Source organism: Mya arenaria, chromosome 15 (assembly GCF_026914265.1).
Source record: "Mya arenaria isolate MELC-2E11 chromosome 15, ASM2691426v1".
NCBI classification, from domain to species: domain Eukaryota; kingdom Metazoa; phylum Mollusca; class Bivalvia; order Myida; family Myidae; genus Mya; species Mya arenaria.
Window position 1 is genome coordinate 22,849,603 of NC_069136.1, and position 22,725 is coordinate 22,872,327.

The 22,725-nt window shown below is 35.7% G+C and overlaps 2 protein-coding genes across 2 annotated transcripts in view; one reads left to right on the forward strand and one right to left on the reverse strand.

Annotated features, from left to right (window-relative positions):
- LOC128219203 (von Willebrand factor D and EGF domain-containing protein-like) overlaps nucleotides 1–16,985 on the reverse strand; it is a 31,501-nt gene extending 14,516 nt beyond the window's left edge. The window contains exons 1-10 of the mRNA XM_052927015.1: nucleotides 16,892–16,985; nucleotides 11,643–11,809; nucleotides 11,108–11,180; nucleotides 8,997–9,059; nucleotides 8,429–8,667; nucleotides 5,800–5,901; nucleotides 5,251–5,392; nucleotides 4,460–4,548; nucleotides 945–1,064; nucleotides 515–606 (exon numbers count right to left, since the gene is read on the reverse strand). Coding sequence (XP_052782975.1) covers nucleotides 515–606; nucleotides 945–1,064; nucleotides 4,460–4,548; nucleotides 5,251–5,392; nucleotides 5,800–5,901; nucleotides 8,429–8,667; nucleotides 8,997–9,059; nucleotides 11,108–11,180; nucleotides 11,643–11,809; nucleotides 16,892–16,985 — 1,181 coding nt within the window. The remainder of the gene's footprint in view (nucleotides 1–514; nucleotides 607–944; nucleotides 1,065–4,459; nucleotides 4,549–5,250; nucleotides 5,393–5,799; nucleotides 5,902–8,428; nucleotides 8,668–8,996; nucleotides 9,060–11,107; nucleotides 11,181–11,642; nucleotides 11,810–16,891) is intronic.
- Nucleotides 16,986–19,208: 2,223 nt separating this feature from the next.
- LOC128219204 (von Willebrand factor D and EGF domain-containing protein-like) overlaps nucleotides 19,209–22,725 on the forward strand; it is a 77,340-nt gene continuing 73,823 nt past the window's right edge. Inside the window, exons 1-2 of the mRNA XM_052927016.1 lie at nucleotides 19,209–19,245; nucleotides 21,592–21,732. Coding sequence (XP_052782976.1) covers nucleotides 19,209–19,245; nucleotides 21,592–21,732 — 178 coding nt within the window. The remainder of the gene's footprint in view (nucleotides 19,246–21,591; nucleotides 21,733–22,725) is intronic.

Here is a 22,725-nt window from a genome sequence, read left to right on the forward strand (position 1 = left end):
AATTAGTCACCTGTGCAACTCAGGCCAGATGTCAAATATATAAAATATTTCACTTCTGATTTCAGATAAGGCATTTGTAAAGCCTTCTACTATATGACTCCATATATAAAATCTGTCGCTTTGGAACAAGTTGGGCAGAAGGCCTTTGGCTTGGACTTCATTTCCGAGGCATGCAATTTTGAACAAGATTCTTAAGAAGGTGCTTTATTGTTTAGCTCCGGGTTAATTGTTAATTGGTCATTGTACCCAAATCATTTGAAAAGGAATAACATTGAGGCAAGATTATGCAAAAAATGTCTAGGTGATTCATAGAAAACAGCACGCGATGGATGAGTCAGACAGATTATGGGATGTCAGAAACGTTCACTATCACGTTCAGGTGCTAAGATAAACAAAACAAGATACATAATTATTTACCAAAATAGAATGATACACAATTATTTACCAAAACAGAATGTATATATAGGAGCGAGTCAAAATGGATTAAACGGTATGCCATACTGTAAATACTTACGAGCCCTTCTTCGTAAGGGCTGTATCCAGGGTAGTACAGTGAGGGTCGGCCGTACACCAACAGGTAGACGTGTATTTATCTTTAGCTAAAATCTAAAATGAGAAATACATCCGTACATCTAACAAGATATAGGTGATTGTAAATTTAATTTATATTTTGCTTTATGAATAAAGGTCGTCTAAACAGTAACCGATGACAGTGTTTCTTTAATTATTTGATATATACTTAAAAATGATAACCTATTTCTGTATGAAGTTCCTGAGAGTAGACACAAACACTCAATCAATCCTAAGAATAACGATTAACGGTATTCATGTTGATACCATTCATTTCAGACATCGCTATGGTGTAATGTATTTCAAACATGAAAACAATGCATATTACCATTTCAGAAATTCTGATTAGGTTAAATCTCACTTGCGCGTCTTACCTGCATAAACGGAACTTGGTAGAAGTTGAAGATTGGCGGGGCATCAGCGGTAAAAATGGGATTAAAATGAAGGAAAATATCCTTATCCTTGTCCGTTACACCGTCCCTGGTGGCTGACACCTGCATGGTCAAGAATACATAAACATTCACTCAATATTAAAATTTCGACCCGCCCCCATATAGATTATGCCTGAGTTGGCACTCAATGATAGAATTTGCCTTAGATTGACACCCAATGTTAGTGTTTATACCAGATTTTCAACCAATGTTAAGGCATTCATCGATTTTCAATGAACGTTTATATTTGCCGTAGAGTTTTATTTAATGAACTAGTGTTTTCCATAAATCTCCGAACAGTGTTAATGTCTGCCCTATATTTTCAGTAAATGCTAGTTTTGTCCGTGATTTAAGTTTGCTCTCGACTTTCACCCAGTGTTTGTGCCCTGAAATTTCAAATAGCGTTAGTGTGTGTCCTAGATTCCGACCGAATGTTAGTGTTAATCCTAGATTTTTAACCATTGTTGGTATTTGTCCTAGATTTCCAACCAATGTAAGCGTTTCCCCAGTTTTGAAACCAATGTTAGCGTTTGCCCTAGATTTCGAACCAATCTTAGTTGTTTGCCCTAGATTTTCACCAAAAGTCAGTGTCTATGCTAGATAAGTAAATAATATTAGTGTTTGGCAGTGTTATTGTTAGCTAGGTAACCAATTAAGGTGTATCTCGTACATTTCAACCAGTGTTAGTTTTTGCCCTAGATTTTCTCCAAATTTAAGTGTTTGCCCTAGATTTTCAACCAATGTTTGTGCCGGACATAGATATGAAATCAATGTAAGCGGTTGTCGTAGATTTGCCCAAAATGTAAATGTAAATTTGCAATCCATGTGAGTTTTTGCCATAGATTTTCAGCTTAAGTTAGTGATCACCCTAAATTTGCTATCAATGTTATTTTTAACCTTCATTCTCATTTAGCGTTCGTGTTCTCCTAGATTTTCAACCTATGACAGATAAATACACTTTTTGAAAACCATTTGACATTGTAGTTTCTACCAGATATGTCTAATTATATATTATAAGAAAACCTTTGATAGTATTTAAAGAAATGGGTTATGGCTCATATTGTTCACTTTAGGTATTCGTAGATTTTTTTTGCACATAAGTATGTACAAGAAGGTCAAAGTTCGTGTTAGATGCTGCAGTACTTACTCAGACTTTTTTTGAATGTTTTGGTTATATTAGTTTGAAACAAGGCGAAGTTATGTCGCCTTTACTTGTCCCCATGTATTTGTAAGATTTCGAATTTGCTTTGATATATAGTATTAATCGCGGTATATAAATAACAATAGATGATATATCCTCTATATCAATGTTCTTCGCTGATTACATGGTTATTTTTTAAAAATGCCAACAACTTGCAAAACAGTCTTGATCTTTTGTATGAATATTGCCAAAAAATGGATATTAGAAGTTTACCCTGATAAGAGTAAAGTGATTGTTTTTAGAAAAAGAGGTCTTGTCAAACATAATGGTTTTATGGTTATAAAACCCTAAAAGTTGTTGATGATTATAATAACTTAGGAACTGTATTTCATTACACTGGAAATTTTGCACTTGATCAAAGCACTCTAGCTAAACGCATTGCTAGTAAATGTAAAATCTTTTTGTTTTTAAGCCAAGTACGTTGTTTCAGTTGTTTGATGCCCTTATTGTTTCAATATTAGATTGCGGATGTGAGATATGGGATTTAGTAAAAATACGGAAATAAAACGTATACATATACAATTCTGTCAAGCATTGTTGCATGTCAAAACGTCAAAATCTACACCAGCTATGTATGGTGAGCTTGGAAGATACCCATTGTGTATTAAAGTGATACTCTTATTCAAAAATTCGAAACATACACCTTTATAACGAACATACATTGTGAATGATTAACCTTTAACTACATACTAAATGATGCATTTATGGAAAATATCAACTACTGATAACAAGGTTGTAGCCATGTATGTTATAGTTGAAACGCAAAAATATTAAATGATTAGTGAGTGCTTAAATATTTTTTGCGATCTTCTATCTTCTCATAAGGCAGAAAAACTGTGTTTTCTGCACCTTTCTGTCAAAATTTGACTCAGGATCCTTCATAAGAACCATTGTTGTTGTTTTTTACATTTATTCATCCGTTTTGGTATATATCAAAATTATTGTATTAATTGTGGAAAATCTTTTTGGGAGTAAGAGTGCATCTTTAATGAATATGTTAGGATTATTAAATTTTGGTGTAAAGTTATAAAATCTAATCATATTTCTGTAAAAAAAAACTTTATAAAAATATTTAAGTTTATATTGCCCGATGAAAAAATAATAGGGCATCTAATGTTAAGAATTTATTAGACAATGCAGGTTTCTCACATATCTGGTATAACCCAATTAATATAAACTTGAAACATGTTCTATTCAAGCAAAGGTTGTTAGTTCAGTTCAAGCAAGAATGGTTTAACTCATAACATATTAGCCCTGTTTTGTATTTGTACAAACAGAGTAAAATGGATTTGTGATTTCATTATATTTGGATAAAGTTCCGAAAACTAACCGCATTACATTTACAAAACTAAGGCTATCCTCTCACTCCTTACACGTCGAAACTGGTAGATATTGCAATGATATATTATATCATAATTAATGATACTGTCTAATTTGTGATTTTGGAGATCTAGAAGATGAGTATCAATTTGTATGTATTTGTAATAGCTACGAAATGATTAGGATAAAATATCTAGTGAAAACCTACTATCTTAGACCAATTGTTATCAAATTCATAGAACTATTGCAAACAACGAACACTCATGTACTTGTAAGGTTATGTAAATATAAACATGAAGCTTTTATTATACGTTCGAATACTGTTACTAATTTCAACCTCACATGACTTGCGCTAACACTTTACTAACATAAAATAATTGTGCATCTTTTTGTATGATAAAACTACTATTAAACCTTGCTTTCATTATCACTTATATACTTAATCTAGATACTATCTGTACGGTTAAATACGCCGTGTTCATTACGAAAAAGAACATAAACGTAACAGTGCAGCGATCATTTAATATTTCTAGAGTACTTGCATCGTTTGCAACAATGGTCGGTGGCGTGGAGTTGAAATGTGTTTTTATCACGTGGTCAAGACTTTGTGTCGTGGCCACGTCTAAATATCTCGTTACCATGACTTAGGATGTCGTGGCTACACTTACTTTTACATTCCCACGACGTAGTAATATCGCAAAGACTAAGTTACGTCTTGGCCACGTCTTAGAGATAAGAAATTAGTGGGAACGAGAATGTTAGTCGGGGCCACGACATACTAAGACGTGTGAATGAGTAAATAGATGTGACAACAAGATCAAAAACAACTAACGCATGCGAAACTCATAAGCCATAACAAGTTTTCAATTTATACTTAAATTTACTCTTTTAAATGATATAAACCAACATTAAAGCAATGTTTAATATTCGAAATTACCTGGAAAGTAGTGGTTGCTCTATTTGTTTTCGGATCCCACATTGCCGGGGTGAAGTGCACACTGCAGTCTTTCACAAGGTTCAGCTGACCTGTATAGGGAAACATGTTTAGGTATATTATTTCCTAGTTGTAAGGATATTTGATACAGACATTTCTGATATTAAACCCTACGTCTTAAACACAAAAAGGCGTCTTAAGGAATCCGGCCGACAAATAAACTTGTTATAAGATTGTAGGATGTCACGATGAATCAATACAATTTTGGTATGATTTGAGGTATGGGTATATACATTACTAATATGTAGATAAACGATTTAAGATGATAAATAAAGCTTTTTCAGTTTGTACATAGTCTTTTTTCAAATAAAATCGGCTTAAATAACATAATTTGCAATCTTTCCATTCATCCATCCTTAACCCCCCCTCCCTCCCTCTCTCTCTCTCTCTCTCTCTCTCTCCATCCGTCCATCCATCCATCCATCCTTCTATCCATCCATCCACCCAAAACACACACCCATCCACTCACTTCCATCCATTTAATGTAATCTGTTATTCAATATGGTTGGCCCATTTTTGAATTATATTAGATACAAAAGTTGTTTAAGTTAAACACGTACTAATATGTGTTATTTTCATTTCAATAATTCGTATGGAAATACACTTTTCATTATTTTCGATTCGATGATCGATTAGGATTGTCTATTTTGATTCAATGATCGATTATGATTCCCGATATATCCACCACTAAAAATGCTACTGCTGTTTGCCAATATGGTTAACGAAACAGATACCGTTATTGTTTATGGGGTCGAGTTCAATCTCAAGGTTGCATGTTTTGTCGTGTGGGGGAGGACAGCGGATTGGGACTGTGGAGTAGATGGATACAGTCTTTGGCTTCTCATTTTCTCCGACTACAAGGCGGTCTGTGTCTATCTAAAGAGTGCAATCAGTAAAAGGTACTAACATGCAAACCACAATCTTGGTGCTGTCCTCGCTAATGTTGATGACATCGATGTATAAGGCTTTTTATTTGTCTAAAGGTTTACTATCTAAATTTTGTTTATTGAACTATGTAAAATGTATCGTTATCTACTGTCATATTTGGACTTTTAATACTTGTCATACGAACATAAAGAATTCGTTCTGTGCTAGAAATACATGTCCCATATAAAACAAATTTTACTTAATTGCTTGAGAATTCATGGAAAAATAATGCTGAAATATGGAATCCAATTTGGGCCATCGCGTATTTTTTCTTGGACATTTTCAAAGGCGGGATCGCGATGTCCCTAATAGGATTCCGTAGAAATCACTTAAAGGCGAATTACAAAATGGCCGACCTTAATGCCGACCCAGTAGCTGTTACTCGGAATATAGGGCCCGTTGAAATGTGTGCCGGGCTTTGGAGGAGTCAGAAAGAATGTCCGCACGGCGCAGCTCACCTAAAATATTCAGACTACGTCAATTTATATGTGTAATGTATTGTTAAATATGTATACCAATACAGTTTAGCTATACAATTGAGAGAGATGAATAAGTGTTGTGAATTACACTTGAGTTACCAAAACATATATATAAAGCGTTATATGACCAATTGGAAAACACCACGATTTCCTATGTTTTAAGTATTTAGAAGATGATGTCGTAAAACTGAAACATTTTTTAACAATTTCAACGCCATCCTGCTTTGTGAAACCGTGACGTCATTTATAGTCAAAACCAGCAAATAAATAGAGGATATTTGTTTATTTCAGTGTAAGATCGTATCTTATTTCACGGGTGTCATAGAAAAACATATTTTCAAGAGTGGCGAATTTATTTTCTAAATAACCCCCTTTTTGAAAAGGGTGTTATTTACGCCGCAAGCCATGAGGCGCCCCTCATGCAAAAATTATAGCTGTCAATTTTCTATTTCCGGTTTGTTGAGAAAGAGTTCCATGATATTCATTTTTATAGTTTATAGTTCGCTTGTTTTTAGTGCAAAGATTTTTATGCACGGTTTTCAAAGAAGTTTTATAAGAGCATCCATGTTCCAAAAAATAACTGAAACTCTTTTATTTTAAGCGTGGTATGAATACATAACCAATTTACTACGCCGCCATTTATTGAATGAAAATTTGAAAGGTCGAATGGGATGTCAAAACATTTGCGGATAATCATTGGATATAAAATATTTTTCTTACTTAAAGAGTGTGTTTCATGATACATGGATATTCAGTCATCTAACTGTCAGAGACCAGTATGTTTCGCTTGAAAACAGGTTGTTTTTTTCAGGTAATGATGAGGACCACGCTAGTTTGTTGACAAATTTGACGCGTGGGTTGGGCAAACAAATCAGTTAATCTGTAAATTGCTGTGTGAATTTTCCGGGAAATTCGTATTACAAAGACAAACAGTTGAAAAAACATTTGAACGATGATTTAACATTCTATTTATGTTCGAACAGTTGTTTTCATCTGTATTTGTTTGGTATGACAGCAAATGTTCAAACATTCAGCTTTAATATAATGACTAGTTTGAAAAAAAAAACGGGATAACCATTTTCTAATAAACGGTAAGTTGTAAATTTCCAAACATATTTGTTTAAACCTACGTAAAATTTCTGTAGATTTTAAAAGTTTTTTGCCAATATTTTATGGTTGAGTGTTCTGTTTTGATCAAGGGTAACTGCAATTGATTTTAAAAGTAGTTTTGAAAGTTGATATTATTTAACTCCTTATTTTGCAGTGAAAATATCAATTTCATTGTTGTTATTTCACTGATAAAAGTCCATATTTCATCGAAAAGCATGAAAGAAATAAGGAATATAATGATAGGACGTTTTTCTGCTGACATGTATGACGTCGAGTTCGGTGTGTAAACACGTATCCATCGAGACCGCAGGTCCTACTTCCTTTCGTACTATTCCATTTATTGAATACCTGACGATTTAATTATTCCTTTTTATTTTTCGATTTCAATTTGAATTTAATTTACCGCTATATATGTCAAATGTCCAAATATGGATTGGCTTGCGCGTATGAATATGTTACGTACGTTTGTGTATTGAAGACAAGGGAGGCTACTACCGCGAAACGAATTCAGAAGTTAGAGAATTCACTTTATTGAGCAAAATAAGAAGAAAAGCAAAATAAACAAATTGCTAATACGAAAGCAATTGTTAAATGTCACAGCACAAAAATAACAAACATAAACGGTACTTAATTTACGAGTATACACTAATCATCATTTCCTGAAGAACTAATGCGGCCATTCTAACAAAGTGAATGTTCAAGGTATTTTTTGGCGATCAGTTTTTTTCAGAATTGAGGGAAGTTTGTGAGTCAATCGCTATTACTATCAATGACGCGAATTTGCATTCTTCTTTGTATTGGCGAGCTGATCATGTATATGATAACGTTCAATTCATGAACTTCGAATTAAAAAAAAACCCAACTAGTTAACTAGATACATGTATGTGTTCTATGCTTCGTCATTATCGTCACGTTTCTTTGAAGAACCATGTTCCTAAATATTAACATGCTTGTAGTGGCGTGAGTAAAATTTGGTAATTTTAAGTATATATAATATGACAGGTTTTAGCAGTTATTTTTGTCACGCTATTTTTAGCGGTGCGAAAATTATTCCCGATCTACACACGGTACTAGCATGATACTGAATCAGAAAACAACAGTTTTTCAATCCGGCGTGCTGTATTTTCACTGTTGGATATGGGAAAGAAAATTGATAGGCATATAATAATATAAAATATCAACGAACACACTGTTTGGCAACATCTTTACATTCACTTTTTCATTTGCATTTAAAAAGCGGAAGATGCAGTAAATGTGAGAAGTAGTGAGCGGTGAATGATCCCAATTCAAATATAAATAGCTCCCATACCTGCAGTACTTTCAGCGCTTTGATAAATATATTAAAAATTGTTCATAATACAAGTTATATTTATAACAGTTGATTGAGGTGACTCACGTTTTGCCCCATATGACCCTTCAGAAGATTTTGATCTAGGTCAGCGTGCCTAGTGACGCCGTCAGTAATATTCACAGACGGGACGTTACTGTCGGGCTTGCCGTCAAAAAGGAACTTTACGTCAAAACCGACGTCACGTCGTGCGTTGTCAAAATTAATATCGCACTGAAATTTGAAAGACCCGGGCGTCAAAATTGGGTCCGATAAGTGTGGTGAAGTCAGCATCTGTGGAAACTTGTCTGAAACAGAAACAAAAAAGTTCAATAGCTCGAATTTTTATGGAAGTTTACTTCAATGAATTCTGATAATACACAGTTGAAATGTATTTAAAAAAGACTAGTAAAATGTCAACGTAGGTTATATATATAGTAATTCATTCATCGTTTCAGCGATCAATTTACAAAGACGTACAATAAAAGATATAAACATTTCCTTTACCGGATAGTTCAAAGAAATCACGTAATTGTATCTCCCTAATCTCACCTGGTAATATTATAGGTTTTACGTATATTAATAGTGCAAAATTGAACGTGTATTACGTATGTTAGTGACGTGAACGTGAACGTACCGTACCATCCCGGAGTGAGGCCGGTAGCTGACGTCTGGTTTTGAAGACATGGGGTACCACTTCCTGTAAAATACTGATCCATGTTAAAGTTAAGATGACGCTATTTCAAAAAGTAAAATTATGAATTTTCATTGCATTCAAGTACTCAATAGTATCTTTAAGTATTTGCTTGTGCTCATTCCAACATATTTAAGCGAAGTAATGACATTGCCAACAATTAAAAAATACTCATTAAGGTCCACTACAAACAAAAAACAGCTCACTTTGGTAAAATACCAACTATGGTAAGAAATCGTTTTCTTACTTATACAAAAATGTATGGAACACTATTCCGTTTATTATTCGACAAGCCTCTACATGAAATACCTTTTAAAATACTTTTTGTGTATGTGTAATGATTAATAATTGTTTTGATATAGTTGTTAAATCTTGTATTTGTATGACCTCTGTTTAGTCATATTTGAAGATCACTCGCTAAGTGAAAGAAGATTCTTGTCATATTTCGAAACATTTGAACCTTGGGAATTTTTATATCATATCATCCTCATGTCTTAATTCAGACCCAGACTTAGAAAAGCATGCTTTTTTATGACAAAAATAGCTTATATGTTATATTCGTTTAACACAACTTGTGTAAATATTTGTACATTATTCATAAGAATCTCGGCTTGAATGACCCTAGCCATTTCGCTGGAATAATTAACATTTCTCAGCGAATAAGGTAAACAAAACGTTTCAACAAAAAAATTCCTTGTCTCACTGCTTTATGACCTTCACCGAATGTAAACATCCGGTACGGTTTCGGGTAGTACTCGTTACTAAAACACGGAAGGTGTCATTTTTGGTAAAACTAATTTCACTATTATTGCACCGATAGTTCCATTTTAATCCCTTTAAAGCTTTTAATGTTGTATTCTTTGCCTACCAAGTGTACGACGGCCAGTTTTATTTTCGTGAAAATGACGTCAGTGTGCACGTTTTTGTCTTCATCAGGCAATTATGCCATAATCGCCCTGACGTGCCGTGATAATCTCACGGTCGGAGACGATAATCATTATTGCGCGAACGAATTTCTATAGTAAAATGTTACTATTTATAGTAACATGTGTATTATTTATACTCAACGGAGATTATGTGCGCAACACTGGTATATGCACCGCATATACTAATTTTCTCCCTTACCTGCAGAACGCAGAACAGTTTACTAAAGTAAATAATAAGCGTGGTATGGTATGTTTAAATAATTATATCCCTTACCTGCTCATTATAGGCGCACAATAGTTAACGGAGGGAAGTTATCATTGTGGTTCGGTTTATAGTAATAGTTATATCCCTTACCTGCACAGTATGGGCGCAGAATAGTTAACTAAGGGAAGTAATCAGTAAGGTACGGTTTATATTAATAGTTATGTCTCTAACCTGCATACTATGGGCGTAGAGCAGTTTACTTAGGGAAGTAATCAGTGTGGTTTGGTTTATATTAATATTTATATCCCTTACCTGCACATTATGGGAGCAGAACAGTTAACTAAGGGAAGTAATCAGTAAGGTACGGTTTATATTAATAGTTATATCTCTTACCTGTACACTATGGGCGCAGAATTGTTAACTAAGGGAAGTAATCAGTAAGGTACGGTTTATATTAATAGTTATATCTCTTACCTGTACACTATGGGCGCAGAATAGTTAGCTAAGGGAAGTAATCAGTGTGGTATGGTATATATTGAACAGGTTTGACCCTTACCCACACATTACGAGTATGTTGTGTGCAACCTTGAACAATTTACTAAGGCCGAAACAAAATAATGTGTATTTTCTTAGGCACCGGGGCATTCGTTTTAAGAGCATGCTTTATTCTTTTAAGTATTATAATATTCTATTTTTGATAGTAAACTCCCTTTAATACACACACACACACACGCACACACGCACACACGCACACAGTATCTGCCACTAAAGAGTGCTCTAAGGGAAACAATTAATATGATGTGGTTTATTTGAATAGTAATCTCTCGTGCCCCCACAATAGGTCAGGTAACACTTAGGCGGAGAACAGTGCACTATTAAAACATTAAGTATGGAATTGTTTATATAAATGTTTTCTCCCTTACCTGCACAGTAGGCCATGTCGCAACCGGGCGCGGGTTTCAGTTCGTAGGCGAAAAATGTACCGCAGTTCGTTACCTGAAGATTGAAATGGAAATAGTTGTAAGATGTATCCGTATCAAATGGTTTGCATAATGCATTGGTCGAGAGGTATTTGCGTGACCAAAATATACACACTAGTCAAAGTTATAATTTGAAATGTCATCCATTAGTCAATTGCTCTTTCGGTAAAAAATCTGGCTAAATTAAACAAAAAACAAACAATGGTGACTTTGGTTATATTTTACTCAAATTATTGATAATATATGTATTCTATAAATTAATTCATGATGATGTGTCGACATATGTGTTGAAATGGGTATGAGAAACAAATAAAAATCAACGCATATGATATGCACACCGAGGGACAGTTTTGGGTTATCAGTCTGGATAAAGAGACGCCAACTAAACGACTTAACTTGACACGATTGCAATCTGGGGTAAAGCGTCCAAAGACTTACATGGTCCTCCTTGCATACAATATACACAAAGTGGTCTTACCCTGATGGTGCTTTGTAGGGAGCAGCAATCCAGGCCCGTCATATCGATGGCGCAAACGTTGTTGGTGACGATGGCCCCCAGAGCTGCAGGATGCGTGCCGTTCATCCACAATGGGAGATGGGTGTTACAGTGGTACTCCGCCTGACACGTGGTCGCCAGCTTTAATCCTTAATGTAGTGATATGGAATAGAATGTAGGTTGATCTTACTTATGGTTTGCATTGTTCAAAGCATATTCAGTTGCACGGTGATGCTTGTCGAAGAAAAATGTGTGTAAAGCTTATGAAATCTTAAGTTATTACATTTGACGACGGGGATGATGGATGGCTTTGTAGGAAATAACAAGACAGTTCTGCTATGGGAACGAGGATAGGAATGAGTACGTTTAAAGGTTGGAATATTATTTAATTGCATATGAAACAACTGATGCGGAACAGAAAAATGCGATTATATTAATTTGATTTTGCCAATCAAATCAGGCGACTAATTTGCTGAATTAAAATAACATGTGCTAAAACGTCATCATCATAAACCATCAGAAATATTCAGACAATTAAACATAACTGTCGTGCTCGAAAACATGTATCAAACTATGTGACGGAATTACTTAACTTGTTAGGAATTGCGAATTTGAAGAGACACTAGAAATGATGCTTCGCGATCGACTCGTAAGTGGCCTTAGTGAGGACAGGATGCAATGAAGATTACTTTGTTGACCAAAGTTGGACTTTTAAAAAGCCTTGGAGAAAGTGACAAGGTTGGAACTTGCGTCAAACAGTGCTGCCACAACTGTGCCATTTGAGTTGGACACGGGAGCTTCAGCAACGATAGTTAATTCAAAGATCTGTCAAAGATTAAAATTATCTTCATCTGGTGAAAAATCTTCATCTCTTGAGCTTATTTAACAATCCTTGGGATCTACAACGTGGAATACAAGAACGTCGTATTGTCAATCATTGTGATGAATAATAATGGGACAAATCTCCTACCAAGAAAGTGGCTTAAAAATCAAGATTAACTTGGGGAAAATATGTTCTGTGAAAGTCACTGGGGCAACAGATGCGATTTGGAACAAATACGGTAGCTTGATTAGGGAAAATAACTGGCGTGAAGGCAAAAATCTACAGTGTCGTGATGCCAAACCAAAGTACAACCAGTTTCGTATGATTTGTAAGAATGCATTGGGAAATACCTTGAACGTTTACAAAACGAAGTGAGAATAACTCCTGTAGAGTATTGGAATGGGTAGCGCCAATTGTACCGATTGTCAAAGGTGATTTATCAATCAGGATATGTGGTGATTATAAAGTGACAAAAAACAGTTTTTAAGTCGGATAACAATCTAATTCCATAAAGTTACACATTTGTATGCAATTTAAATGGCCGGAAAAAGCTTTCAGACTAGGACATGTTACAAGTGTACTTGTAATGGGAACTTGAAGACTAATCAAAGGCATATGTCACCATTAATACACAGAAAGGTTTATTTGTGTACAATCAAATGCCTTATGGTGTAAATTCTTGTCCAGAAATGTATCATGGAAAATATGCTATATGTTACTGTCGACGACATTTTATCACAGAATTGTTGTGTTTCAATGTAGGTATGTAATAAAGACACTTAAGTTTTTATACATTTATTCTACAAGTGTATTACATGTGAGTACATCAATAGTCTGAATCATACTGCCTCTCTGATACTTCTAGGGGTTCCACCTTGGTGCCTTAGCAGGGCAAATACCGATTTGCATATAGAGGGCGGAGCTTGTACGCTCACAACATTACAAGAAAAAAAAAAACGTTTGCAAAATCTGGAGAATGTGTTAGAACGGTAAGCATAGTGTTAGGCTGAACCGAAACAAGTGTTTCTTCCTATATTGGACACATGTTGCACCACGTACAGAACGGGTAATGAATATACAAGAAATACAAGCACCCATCAACATTAAACAGCTATAAAGTTATCTGTTAATGATGACTTTTATCATATATTATTTAAGGACATATTTAGCGATTTCTGACGCCGTTACATGCGTTACTTGTATAAGGGGCATCGTGACATTGGATCAAGAACGAAAACAAGGCATTTCTGTAACCAAAGTACCACTTGGCCTCTTCAGATTTGTTAGTTCTTTTTGACCCTGAAAAACAGCTACTGTTGGCCTGTGACGCATCGCCGTTTGGAGATGCAGCGGTTTTGTCCAAAATTGAGGACGGTTCCGAGAGACCGATAGCAGATGCTTCTGGAACTGTATTAAGTGCAGTGAAAAACTTGTTCTAGAAAAGTAGAAAATGGTATTTGGAGTGAAAGAAATCACCAATATTTGCATTGAAATACATTTGCGTTGCTTTCGAAACATAAACCTTCTTTAAGGTTTACTGATGGGAAACCAAACCAACTCTGACAACCGGCAGCCGCTAGAATACAGCGGGCATTGACTTTGGCAGGTTATGAGTACGTGTGCAGTACAAGGTGACAAGGCATTTGCAATGTCTAACTCTACGACCATTGCCGAACAATACAGAGGTTTCCAAATCGCATATTAGAACTGACATATTTTTTGTGTTAGCCATTGAACATTGGATAAAACGCCACAACAGGTCTGGCAAAAGATACCAGACAAACAGGGAAATAACCACTAAAGCTAAATTGCATCCGTGGGAATGGCCAAAACGACCTTGTCTGTGACTGCATGTCGACTATGCAGGTTCATTCTAGGGAAAATGTTTTTGGTTATTATCGATGTTCATTCGAAGTAGATTTAAGCATTCAATACAAACAAAGCGACTTCAGCAGTGACAATTGAACTATTACAAAGGACATTTGCTAGGTATGGACTATACCAGTTACTAGTCACAGACAATGGCAGTGCATTCACTAGTTAAGAACTTGGCGAGTTCATGAAAAAATGCCCTAAAGTACATTCGAGTTGAGAGTAATCACAAAGCGAGCGATGGCCAAGGAGAGCGAGCTGTAAGTCTAATCAAAAGTGGTTTCAAGAAGCAACGTCACAGGACTAGTTTCGGTGTTACTAATATATTGCCATACATGGCGTTAGGCCGAGTGAATTACTTTATGGAAGAAAGTTAAGGTCAAAGTTAGATTAAGTGATGCCAAATTTCACTGAAATTATTCAAGATATATAAAGCATATATAAAAACCTGTCACGATGCACATGCAAGAAACAGCAGCTTTCAAACTTGAAAAACAGTTTATATGTAGGAAAGGATTAAAAAGTCATGGGCACAGTCATTTAAAAAACAGCAATTTTCAAAATTGATAAACTGTTTCTGTGTGGAAAAGGGTTAAACAGTCATGGACACGTCAGAGCACAGTCATCAGTTAAACAGGCCCTTTTATATGAAAATGAAGCAAATGTTGGTCGATTGTCAAGAAACAACAACGTGTGGATCATTTGCGTGCCTGACACATTGTTGTTACAACAGACGAGTCTGAATTGCAGGAAATTATACCCCTAATTTCAAATCCTGTTACGCTTTTCAGCACCACCAGGCTACACCGAGATCTCTGTCAGAAATGCAGCATCCTTCAACCGCCGCCAATACATCAACGACGGAGGAAAACCCACAGCAACCAACAAATAAACATCTACAACATCAGCAGTATCAACAAGCACAACGGGAGCGCAAACATCCGAATCGTTACAAGGATTATATGTGTGTTAAAATAGTATTACAGAATCATCATTTCTTTGTATAACTACTGTGAATAACATTGGAATGTTGGAACACTATCTTTTACAAAAAGCGAATCTAGGACAGTGTTTGCATGTACAAAAGAGTGTTTGACACTTAATCATTCAACAGCCGACACATACGTTATCACGTTTTGTTATATGAGTTCACTTGCCAAAACTTAGGTTTCAAGTTACAAATCTTATCATATGTTATCAAATATGTCATGGGAGTTCATTGGATTCAAATATAAACTGTGGAGGGGTGGGGGTGGGGGTGTAGTAATGTGAAATAGACTATAAGCGGATCCTACTTATGGTGCATTGTTCTAAATACATGCCATGACGCTTGTTTAGAATAAATGTTTGAAAAACTTTTAAAATCTTAACTTGTGTGTTAAGATTAAGATACATCGGTGATCGTAAATCCATCCATCCTTTGCATCCCAGCGTATCATAACCCATATGATACCCTGGGCAAATCAGCTGTAAAAATCTCGTACTCATGAATAATTAATAAGGTGAAATACAGCCGCTTGATTGGTCGCATGAGACACACCTCATGCGGTGCGGAAATGGCCGAGAAGTTATGGATGTAATCTCGGTTCGAAATAATCCAATGAGATAACGGCTTACAAATCGTTTTAGGAAGGATATTGTTAAATATGCCGATAGTCCTTCACAAAGGAGATTCTTTCCTTTTTTGTTATCGGCTATTTCATTGGCCGGAAAATGCTTATGCATATTCAAGATTTACGAAGTTTCCATAGCCAATTTGTCCAGGGTATCATATTGGTTATGATATGCTGGGGTGCCGAGGATGAAATCCATCCTCAAGCTAGTATTACACATACCACCTCTTTTTATCTCTCTTTCTCCTTATGCTCTTTTCATTTTTCAGCTGTATCTTCGTTTATTCATTGATATTTATATATATTCACTGCGTAGCGGACTGGGGGCCCCAAGAAGAGCAATGATGTGAAATATGTATATACAACCGCCTACGCATTGATCTCCCTAGACGAAAAATAGCTCGAAATTCAGGTGTATGAGTTTGAAGTGATTAAAAACAGCTTTTTAATCAATTAAAAGATTATTTTGACTTTTGAATGCCGTCACGTGAATTAGATCATTTCTACGTGATTTGATTTAACCAGTATTTATTGCAAATAAAATTAGCAATAAACCCATTAGCAATAATAAGCCAAAGCGCATAAAATTGGATGAAAACAATGCATATGGATAATATGAATTTCACAGAATTGAAATTAATCTCCCTTCTGTCACGTGATTTGCTGTTGGTACTTCAAGGGAAGTAACCGCTGTCCTTAGTCAGCTCGGGCCCTCTCTTCATGTCCTATACTCGTATAAGAGATATTAAATGCAAATTTCTCGAAAAGAAGGATTTAACATTTTTAGCACTTTTTATTTGAAGCATGTTTCGTGGATCGTTACACAACACACTTAAACAATAGAGGTTTTATGTCTGCATGTTCATATATAATTAAATTGATACTATTTAAAATGAGCTAAAACTAAAACCAACACTATTTACCTCCTTTGAACTTGTACCATCCAAAGGGCAGTTCCCTGTCACAAAAGAGCTGATCGACGCTCGGGTTCTGCGCGGTATACCCAGTACTGCGCATCGGCTGGTCAATCAATTGAGCGCTCGTGCATGGGTTTTGGCCATGTGCTGCACGAAAAGGCGGGAAAATAGGAATTAGCGGATAGTGCACTTCGATAAAGCAAGCAGAATCGTTTTGATAGTGGGTCGCACTATCCAAAACACAAGGCAGTATAAGCAAGATGGTGGAAATTTACTATTAAATTAAAGTAGCAGTAGCAAGCATTATATTTCGGATTGAAATATGTTTTTGTAATGTTAAAGCCGTAGATCAGCAACTTAAAGATATACGACGCCTCATTGGCCTAGTGGTAAATACCTCGTCGTATTATTAAATGTCACTTTTGTGTAAAACAGCGCTGCTGAGTTGACAAATACGTCAAAATACATTTGAATATTGTATTTCAATTCAATGTTCAATTCAAAAAATAAGACCGAGAAAGGAACACATTTTTTTATAAAAATAAACTTAAAATTTGATACCAGTTAAATATGCATTACTTCATTAAAATATTCTCACCAATGTGAATTAATCCAAAAAACGCCATGAAATATATTCCGGCCATATTTCAAGCGAGCTAGATATGCCCAAAATAAATTGGGACAAACTGACTTGAAAAGTAGAGTAATCTATATGAAAATAGATATACGCTCTACAATCATTCCGGTACTGTCAGAATTGCAAAATGATAACGAATGTGCAACAATGCAGTGCAGCAAGAACATGTTTTAGTGCATGTTTACCGAAAGGAGAAAGTGGCTTCCTGTTCTTCAGCTTAACAGATAACAATTTCATAAAATAATCCACATGATACTTACCCAATCCACATATGACCCCCCCCCCCCCGCCCCCAAGATCATGCCAGCTTGTGGACATCACAGTTTTGTCCGCAAAATGACCAAGCATTTGGCTGATCGTAGATGAAGTAATTGTGATCTACGTCATCGCGACGACTGACACCAACTTCAAACACAAAGTTTATTTTGTCCTACGGGCGCGTGATATTAAATTTCATGATGCGCACTTCGAAATTAAACTTCCCTGGTCTCAGACCAGAATTGAAATCATAGTAAGTGAAACTGTGGATCTTTTTTTTTGGCTACGCGTGACGTCACACACTGTCAATTGACGTCGGTCAGAGTCCAACAAGAATCCAAACTTTCTGTCAATCAGTGCCTGCTGTGTTCAAGGAGAGTGGCATGTGCGCCGGGTTCTAACCATGGTGACGACACCACGCGCATACCTGCCTGTGGTCATCACAGTGTTATCCTCAAAATTACCAAGCATTTGGCTGATCGTATATGTAGTATGATCAACGTCACCGCAACGACGGACACCAACTTCAAACACAAAGTTTATGATGTACAACGGGCGCGCGATATTTTACATGCTGCACACTTCAAGCAGCCCTATGTCTGCTGTGTGCCTCGGCAAATGATCTGTTAGGTCCAACTTTTGCTGGCCTCTCACTCGGACAAAACCCCTTAAAAAAGAACATACAATGTAATTATAGACAGGTGAAGTATTGTAATTCGTTTAACATTATTGTGGTATATTTTTCGATCGTTTATTAGCAATAGAAAACAAATGATAGTACATTTACACGAACATCGCGATCACCCCTCGTATGTTTGATGTACAGTGTACAACACATCCAGGTAAGATTTTTATGAACTTACGTATAATCTAATAACGCATCGTAAGAAACAAAATTGATTGGTTATGTTTCAATAATGATAATAATGTGGGATTAATGAATAGGATATCAGTTACTAACAGGTTTAAAGTAATAACTAAGAGTAATAACTGCGACCTAGGACATTACTTAGATGAATACGCAGCACTTTGTAAATGGGCAATAGCGTGCCTGTCTCATCTCCTGCCGACATCATAGAATTTGTTTAATTTCCAAACAGCCCCAGATTTGCACGAGGGGAAGTCTGCTGGGCTGCTGACTTCACGCTGCTAGGCTATCAGTCGCTAGGCTGCTGACTTCACGCTGCTAGGCTGCCAGTCTGTCAGGCTGCTGACTTCACGCTGCCAGGCTGCCAGGCTGCCAGGCTGCCAGTATGCCAACTTCACGAACATAAACATTACTTGGTGATTTTCCTCAGAAATGTCAAGCGTTTCGAGTGCCTTACTTTTTTTATCAAAGCTATTGTTATTTGTTGAAAAGATAATTCACTACCCATTCCCAAATTATGAATAAATGGGAAACATTGACGCAGGAATCGACATATTAGAATGACGGCTAGGAGAAATGGCAAGGGTTCTGTAGGCTGTAATTACGAGCGTCTATAGATGCAGTTTATTAGTAACATTATTTGAAAATTGAGTACTATATTAACGGTTGCACTGAAAACGAAACTGCTCACAAAGCACCCATCTTCGTTTTTGGTTTTGCCCATTTGTTTTCTAGGTAAAGCGTTAGGGAATTCACTTCCTCTATTTGCAAGCCTTTATGCATTAAAATTTTGTTACACGACACCGACACATATAGATTTAACTGTATTGCTATTTTTGAATTTTACGAAGGTATATATACGATATCTTATTGCAATTCAAACAAATCATAATGCCACCATCTTAAAGCGGTTTCCTACAAAGGCATGGCGAACTATGAGCTTATATAGATTTCGTAATGGTATTCAGGTGTTCAGGCGTCCGTCCGTCCGACATAGATTCCGCTCAAATAAGTTCATTATATAAAGAACTGTGGTCAATGAAAAATGCAAAATGTCTCCTGCGGCATGCATACAAACACATCAAATACCCTTTCTAAGGAAATGCCTTGAGTTATGATAAATTAAATATTATATCATGGGAATCAAAACAAAATTGTACTTTCACCACTTATTGAAATATCAATATATATCTAACGGTCACTGGACAAAATTATAAGTTTCGCGGTCAGAAGTTGACCCGATATGGACAATTACAAATAAAAATACAGCTTTTTGGGTAGAGAATTTGCACTGCAAAGTTTAAGACAAGGTGATTACAACATTTTGTCTTCAAATTGTCTACCATAATATCTCTGATAATGTGCAGTTCAAGTTATGGTTAAAAAATAAGGCAATCGTAAAATAATAAACGGTGTGTAAGTACATACTAACAGCCTTTAACCTTATAGTGGTCTACATTTTATTGTGTAAACTACCCACAAAGTGTGTAAGTATGGCTGAAGAAATAAATGTATTGGCAAATTTCAAGTATACTGCCTTCTCCTTGGAGAACAAAAATGTTGATCACTTATTTATTTTAGAGTGTAAAATAACGAACAATTAAATAGTTTCAACTTTAAAACCTATATGTTTCATGCATACATACTATTTTTAGAAGGAAACCATTTTTCGCTCATTATGCTATTGTTTTAAAAAGCTGTTAATATGTAACAATCTGACCGACTATTTGAGTAATAAAACATATTTATATGGTCATGAAACTCATTTTTAAAATTATAAAAAAATGAGCACGTTCTATGATTGTGTATGATTTATTTTTACTCATTTTAACTGTAGAGAATAATAAAAATATACCATGTGTCTTGCATATTAGTGTATGTATGACGAGGGTTCAAAAGTATAATACATTTTCTCTAACGTGAAATTCGTAAATATCGTGTGAAAACATCATTTAATAAAATTGTTATCTCCTGAAATTTAGAACACGAAGTCACTTCCTCCTCTGGGTAAACATGTACTTAAAACATGTTCTTACTGAACTGTATTTAAGACCACCCGTTATCAACTTTCACCCCTAACAGTGCTGGAATGCTAACAGTGAGTATATCTTTTTTTATATAGGTCACATTTACTTTTCAAGTCAGTTTGTCCCAATTTGGGGAACAACTAGCTCGCTTGAAATATGGCCGGAATATATTTCATGGCGTTTTGGGGATTTATTCACTTTGGTGAGAATATTTTTAAAGCAGTAATGCATAATAAAATGATTCTTTTCGACATTAGATTTGAAAGTCGCATTTTATTGCATAGTCATTTTTTTTATTGTATGGTGCTTTCTCTTTTCCTTATTTCATATGTTTTACATTAAAATGGTATGCAAAATTCGAATGTGTTCTGAAGTATTCGTCAAATGTAGCAGCGCTTTGTTATAAAACAGCATCTTAGTAATAATTTTCAACTTTGTGAAACGTCGCCTTTTTCTAATTTGATATTTAAGAAAACGTACAATGTTTGTACACAAAAAATATGAAAATAAGCAAAAAATGGTCTTAACAATATATATGCATATGATTAAATATGTTGAAAAGTAGAGGGTATTTAAGACAATCGTTGTCAAAAATTACGAATTTTCAATATGTTGAAAGTATTCACTAAGATGCTAATTGAATACCGCCCCTCAATAATATCATTATTTATAACATGTATCTTAGTGAATACTAGACGAGGTCTTCACCGCTGCACCACTGAGGCGTCGTATATCTTTTAAGTTTCTGTTCTTCGGCTATTGCATTGACTACTATTATAATCCAAAATATAATGTCTACTATTACATTTATAATTCAATAGCCCTAGTAGCTTTCTGAAACAAAAAATATTTGACCGTTCTGGTATTGAGTTGCACTATACGCTAATTCCTGTTGTTTTTTCGCCTTGGCGTGCAGCACGTGGCGCCGACCCATGCACGAGCGCTCAGCTGATTGACGAGCCGATGCGCAGTACGGGGTACACCGCACAGAACCCGAAAGTCGATCAACTGTTTTGTGACAGGGAACTGCCCTTTGGGTGGTACAAGTTCAATGGAGGTAAATTAAGTTGTCTGGTCATGAGTAGTATCAATTTAATAATACATGTCACTAGCGGCTCCGGGAGGGGGGGGGCGCATCCGGCGCGCGCCCCATTAAAATCGTGCATGTTTGCTTTTTATTTCAATGAAGGAGAAAAAAGGTAATCAAGTACGTCCAAAATGCACCATATCAGGGATTACCCCCAAACCCCCTGTCAACTATTGTGTTCCAAAAAAAATCGGTTCTTACGGAGGGGCACATGACAAAAGATTACGCCCGTTAGTAACGACACCTCTAAATTCAAATCCGGGATACGCCCCTGCATGTATACATTTTGTAATCAACAAAACTTGTTTAGCTAGGCATGTTGAATTCTTCTGTTTGTTATGTTTTTTTAAAATATTTTTTTCACACACCAAACCACGCAAGATCCTTAATCATTAATCTTTAAAATCATTCAGTCAAGGGCTAGTGTCAGATTGAAGGGAAAAGAAAGAAGGAGTGAAAGTGAGTGCAAAAAGCGGGGTAGATGATAATCAGATAGGTTCAATCATGACGTCAGAGCATAGTTAGGTAACAGGAAAAGGAAGAGTGAATGTGTTGAAGGAAATTAATGAAGTGAGTAAGTAAAGAAGCAAAATCGGACAGGGCTCGTGCAGACTCCACACGGCGGTTACTTCCCTTTAAGTACAATCAGATGATCACATGGCAGAGGGGAGATTTATCATCATTTCATAAACATTGTTTTTTATCCTTGTTGTAAACATTTCACGTTCTTGGGCTTATTCAATGCTCATGTTTGTTCTCATTAGCATCACACACCGGTTCATCATATCACGTGACGGCATTCAAATAGTAAAACAAATATCATATTAACTTTAATTTAAATACGCATAAATACGTGTCAAGTCAAAGAGCTATTTTAACAAAACCACAACAAACTTATTAAGCTAAAATCTATCTTTTTTTGTTAATGGTAGGTTTTCAAGGGAGATCACTGCGTAGCGGATT